The 5,234-nt window shown below is 39.7% G+C and overlaps 1 protein-coding gene across 3 annotated transcripts in view; it reads right to left on the reverse strand.

Moving 5' to 3' along the window:
* Positions 1–5,234, reverse strand: part of MCOLN2 (mucolipin 2) — a 64,852-nt gene that overhangs the window by 45,685 nt on the left and 13,933 nt on the right. For all 3 annotated transcript variants that reach the window (XM_010860312.1, XM_010860313.1, XM_010860314.1), the window contains exon 2: positions 2,348–2,507. In XM_010860312.1, coding sequence (XP_010858614.1) covers positions 2,348–2,507 — 160 coding nt within the window. The remainder of the gene's footprint in view (positions 1–2,347; positions 2,508–5,234) is intronic.

The raw sequence follows: 5,234 nt of genomic DNA on the forward strand, positions 1-5,234 counted from the left end.
GAGAAGGGGACGACAGAGGATGAGATGGCTGGATGGCATCATTGACTCGATGGACGTGAGTCTGGGTGAACTCTGGGAGTTGGTGATGGACAGGGAGGCCTGGCGTGCTGCGATTCATGGGGTCGCAAAGAGTCAGACACGACTGAGCAACTGATCTGATCTGATCTGATCTGACTCCTTGGAAGGAAAGTTATGACCAACCTAGATAGCATATTAAAAAGCAGAGACATTACTTTGTCAACAAAGGTCCATCTAGTCAAGGCTATGGTTTTTTCCAGTGGTCATATATGGATGTGAGAGTTGGACTATAAAGAAAGCTGAGTGCTGTGGTGTTGGAGAAGACTCTTGCGAGTCCCTTGGACTGCAAGGAGATCCAACCAGTCCATCCTAAAGGAGATCAGTCCTGGGTGTTCTTTGGAAGGAGTGATGTTTAAGCTGAAACTCCAGTACTTTGGCCACCTGATGTGGAGAGCTGACTCATTTGAAAAGACCCTGATGCTGGGAAAGATTGAGGGCAGGAGGAGAAGGGGATGACAGAGGATGAGATGGTTGGATGGCATCACCAACTCGATGGACATGGGTTTGGGTGGACCCTGGGAGTTAGTGATGGACAGGGAGGCCTGGGGTGCTGCAGTTCATGGAGTCGCAGAGAGTCAGACACGACTGAGGACTGAACTGAGCATCTGGGAAGCCTCTCCTGGCTGAATGGCCACATGCAAATTACTCAACTGTCTCTGGCTCAGTATTCTCATCCATTCAAAGGGAGTAAAAATTGAACCTACCTCATGGAGTCTAGTGAGGCCGAAATGAGCTAACACTCATAAAGCACTTACTGTGCCTACCACATGGAACTGCTGGGCTATGTGTGAGCTGTCAGCAGGTGTAACACATTCCAACTATATTCCCAAGACAGTGTGGAGCATCTTAAGTACTTCATACACATCAATATATTAATTTAACTAACAAGGTAAGAGTCTATGCTGGAGACAAGATAGTGAATATGGCAAATCATAAGGTGATGCAGTTTTGAAGGAAGCATCCATGGAATTCAGTAGCTATCAGGACCAAAAAGGTAAGTCAAAGAGGGTGATGATATTTTATGCCTAGGTGAGTTAGAATATTAATAATATTCATAGATCAAAAACTTGAAAGCTAGTTTGGCAAGAGAAGTAATTGGGGAACAATTAAAATTAACCAAATGGCAAAAGGGAACATTATTTCTTCTTCCAAGTTATACTAACAATGCACTACTTTATAGGCTGCCAAAATTAAAACTTCAAAACCAAGAATTAAAATGAAAAAAAATTTCAAAGAAAAAAAATCTAAGCATGTACATTTAAGAGTGACCCTGCCTCTCATCTTTGTTTCTTTGGAAGTAGCTTGCTTACCCTAAAATGTGATGAGCTGGTGCGGCATGTCATGCAGTAACAAGACCTCTTTATGAATAAAGAATAAAGATGCAACTTTCGTTATGGCAGGAACCACCTCTCTCATTTCTAAAGCATATGGAGCTATTTTTAGGAAGCTATTTATTTTTGTGTTCTGGAAATCAAATCTTTAAAAACACTTACACTGATGACAGAATGATTATTTGCTCATGGAGCCTAATATTCCAAATCAGTACTGTTTTTTAAAGGACACATGTTTCAAATGTAATTACATACAGAGAAGCCTCCCTAAAACTGGTTCAGGCCCCAAAACTAGATGACAACTTGGGTGACTGCTGTGATATTGATAATAAAATACTTAACAATTTCAATTTAAGCAAAAAGTCCCAGTGCAGCCTTTATACACTCCTGATATACTCCTAAGTGCCTAAGCAAACACTCCCCCACCTTACCCAGGCCTGCCTGGGGAGGTAGGTGGGGCGTGGGTAAGGTTGAGGAGTGTTTACTTAAGCATTTAGCTTCTGATGAAAACTTAGCATTATTAGCATTCTGTAAATCCAAAATCAAAATGGTCTGAAATGCAGACTTCAAAAGTATATTTAAATAAGATATATTTGAAGAAAGATGAAAGATTTCAAGAACACAGATCACTTTGGGCCAGGCAGCCTTCACCAGCCTTGTGTCTCATTCAGATATAGAAACCCTACCCACTTCAGATCTAACACTATCTATATTTACACAACCCGTGAGAGATGACCTCAGAGCCCCTTACTAAAACAAAGTCGTCATCTAAACTGAACTTCAACCTACCATCTGCCCTCCAGAGTCAACATAATTTTAGAGGTTTATGAACATGAGTGTGTGGCCTTTTCAGGACAAAAGTCAAGTGGCAGAACATGGAAAAACAGTTTCAACTTGGGGGAAGAATAAAAAACAAATGAACTGATAATATCATTTACCTGTGTGGTGACCATGACTATCTTCAAAATCTGCAAACCCATTTTCCATGGAATCTGTTGTCTGGCTCGGAATTTTTCACAAGGGTTCATGAAGTAAAACCTCAGGTCTTCTCTCAGACATTCTTCTTTCACCTCAGAATCAAGATGAGCCATTGTGTCTCTGCAAAGATCAGTTTTTAAATACACTGAACAGCCTGAAATCTCCTGAAGAATACTTTCCATTCACATATTTTACCCACTCTTTAAAGCAAAACTCTCTCTAAACAGTGAAATCCTTTTCACTTTAGAAATCTGAAAATGATTCAGGATCCTCTATCACTTGCCTTTACATATAGCTATCCATCTTGTTCCAAATGGCCACTATCAAAATTATAAAAACAGGATTTTATTTGCAAGACTTGTCAATTCCAACATCTTAATATATACCATTCACTCGTTACTAGAGTATGAACAATAACTAAATGGAATACTTTCATGATATTCTAGGTTTGAAATCCCAGAAATTTAGCACAGACTACTAGAATTAAATTGTTACAGAAATAGAGAATCTCTGTTTTGTAACTCTGTTCTGAAAAGACTGTATCTTGCATGATATATCAGTGATTATGGGGGCTTCCCAGATGGCACAGTGGAAAGAATCTGCTTGCCAAGGCAGGAGGTGCAAGAGATGCAGGTTCAATCTCTGGGTCAGAAATATCTGCATCCTTGGAGTAGGAAATGACAACCCATTCCAATATTCTTGCCTGGAAAATTCCATAGAGAGAGGAGCCTGGTGGGCTACAGTGCATGAGGTCACAAAGAGTCAGACATGACTGAGCGATGGAGCCTCAGTAATTATAAGATTTCAAACTATAAATCACTTTAAAGTTAATATATCATCTCTCTATTTATGCCTAGTCAGATATTTCTGGCATCTCATACATTAGAAACATTTTGCTTTTACTATTTCAAGGACTCTGAACTCAGAAATGGGGCACATGACTGAACCGAGGCCAAAGAGAAGCAATGAGATGTGGACACAGGACTGTAATTATAACCAATGGAAGAGATGTAGTCTTTCCACTAAGTAGTCCCTAAAGCGGGCTGTGCAAAACATCCATTGGGAGAACAGAAAACATTAGTACTTCTATTTTAGTCTTCATCTTCAAAACAAAAAAAACTGAGCTCTACTGACAATATATAAAATAACAGTGGTAATATAATAGCATATATTTTATTAATATAAACAAATATATACACATTGGGGATATGTGCTTAACTTTTACTGATGAATGCATAATCAGCAAAGTCTGGGGATCATAGACCTAAAGCATAGACTGAGTCTAGAATTCCTAGAAGCCATTTTAACCATCTCTTCTGGAAGCCATTGTAGGAGAGCTTGCCAAGGAGTGGAGCTAACAAAGAACAGACAAGATTGCCTAATGACAGTGTCTGAGTTCCTGGAGCCAGCTGTGCCTGAAGCCATCCAAGACTTTCAAATTGAGTCAACAAATTTGGGACTTAGGTCTCTTTAAGTTCATTTCTGTTTCTTGAAACAAGAAGTGTCTTGATGGTAAGTTTAATAAATAAATTCTATTAAGTTTAGCCATCATTCAAGCTACTCATTTCTCAGAAAATGTTTATAATTGGGGGTCATTCTTGGGGATCTTTTCACCTGAAATATTGTAATGATATTTTATATTGACTTATGACTTATGTAGCTTGACTAACAAACTTAAAAGAAACTAAAAAAAAAAGAGATGCTAAAAAAAAACTATATTAAGAGTTATTTTAAGACTTTTTAAGGCTTATATTCAGTTGCTAATGATTTTCTATTTTTAAGTTGATTTTTAGACCTCCTATTTCCAGAATTAATAGGCCAGTTTATTTTGCTGGAAAGAAGAGGGGAAGAAGGAAGGAAGTTGGGACGGAGAGGAGGGCAGGGACCCACACTGAGAAATGAGGGTCACAACCCAATCCTTCGAGCCTCGTGCCTGGGTGACCCAGGGTCAAACTGTCAGCTTGCTTGGTTCAGGGAACTTCAGACTGGAATTGCCCTCCCTCTCCTGGCAAACACATGTAGACCTCTCTAGATGCTCATCCTGGGACTTGGGGAGCTCCAACAAATAGCTTATAAGGCACATGGACCAACAGGTACTAAGACATACCAGGCCCACGAGGAAACCAAGCAGCACAAAACAGCAACTTAGAAACAGCAGAAGCAGAGCCAAGCACATCAGACTCAGACACAGGTTAAAAAACAACCATGCTTACCACATTCAAAAACACATAGAGGTTAAAATATCTGTAAGAAAATCTTGAGGGAAAAAAAAACTTTTAGAAATGAAAAATCAATGACCAAAATGAGTCTCATTTCAAAAGAATAAGAAGACTTTTTAAATGTGTTTTCCCTGCACCTGCTATAGTTATGTCCTGATTCCATCTACCCAAATTACTGAGCACTTGCTGTGCTGAGCGACTGTACTGCGTTCTTAGGACATAAAGATAAATAGGTTCCCTGAAGCTCAGATGTTCAGCATCCAATAGGAGAGACAGACTTGTTAATACAAATGTGTAAGTTATCAATCAGCTCAGTGGATGCTGTACTATATGGAATCTAGAAAAATAGTACTGATGAACTTATTTGCAGGACAGAAATAGAGATGCAGACACAGAGAACAGACTTTGGACACAGCAAGGTAGGAAAGCAGACAGTGGGATGAACTGAGAGAGTAGAATTGAAACATATATTAATACATTACCATGTGTAAAACAGATAGCCAACTGAAGTTGCTCTACAACACAGGGAGCTCAACCCAGTACTTTGTGACAACCTAGAGGGTGGGCTGCCGTCTGTGGGGTCGCACAGAGTTGGACACGACTGAAGCGACTTAGCAGCAGCAGCAGC

This window comes from Bison bison, unplaced genomic scaffold, assembly GCF_000754665.1.
Source record: "Bison bison bison isolate TAMUID 2011002044 unplaced genomic scaffold, Bison_UMD1.0 scf7180017864466, whole genome shotgun sequence".
In the NCBI taxonomy this organism is placed as follows: domain Eukaryota; kingdom Metazoa; phylum Chordata; class Mammalia; order Artiodactyla; family Bovidae; genus Bison; species Bison bison.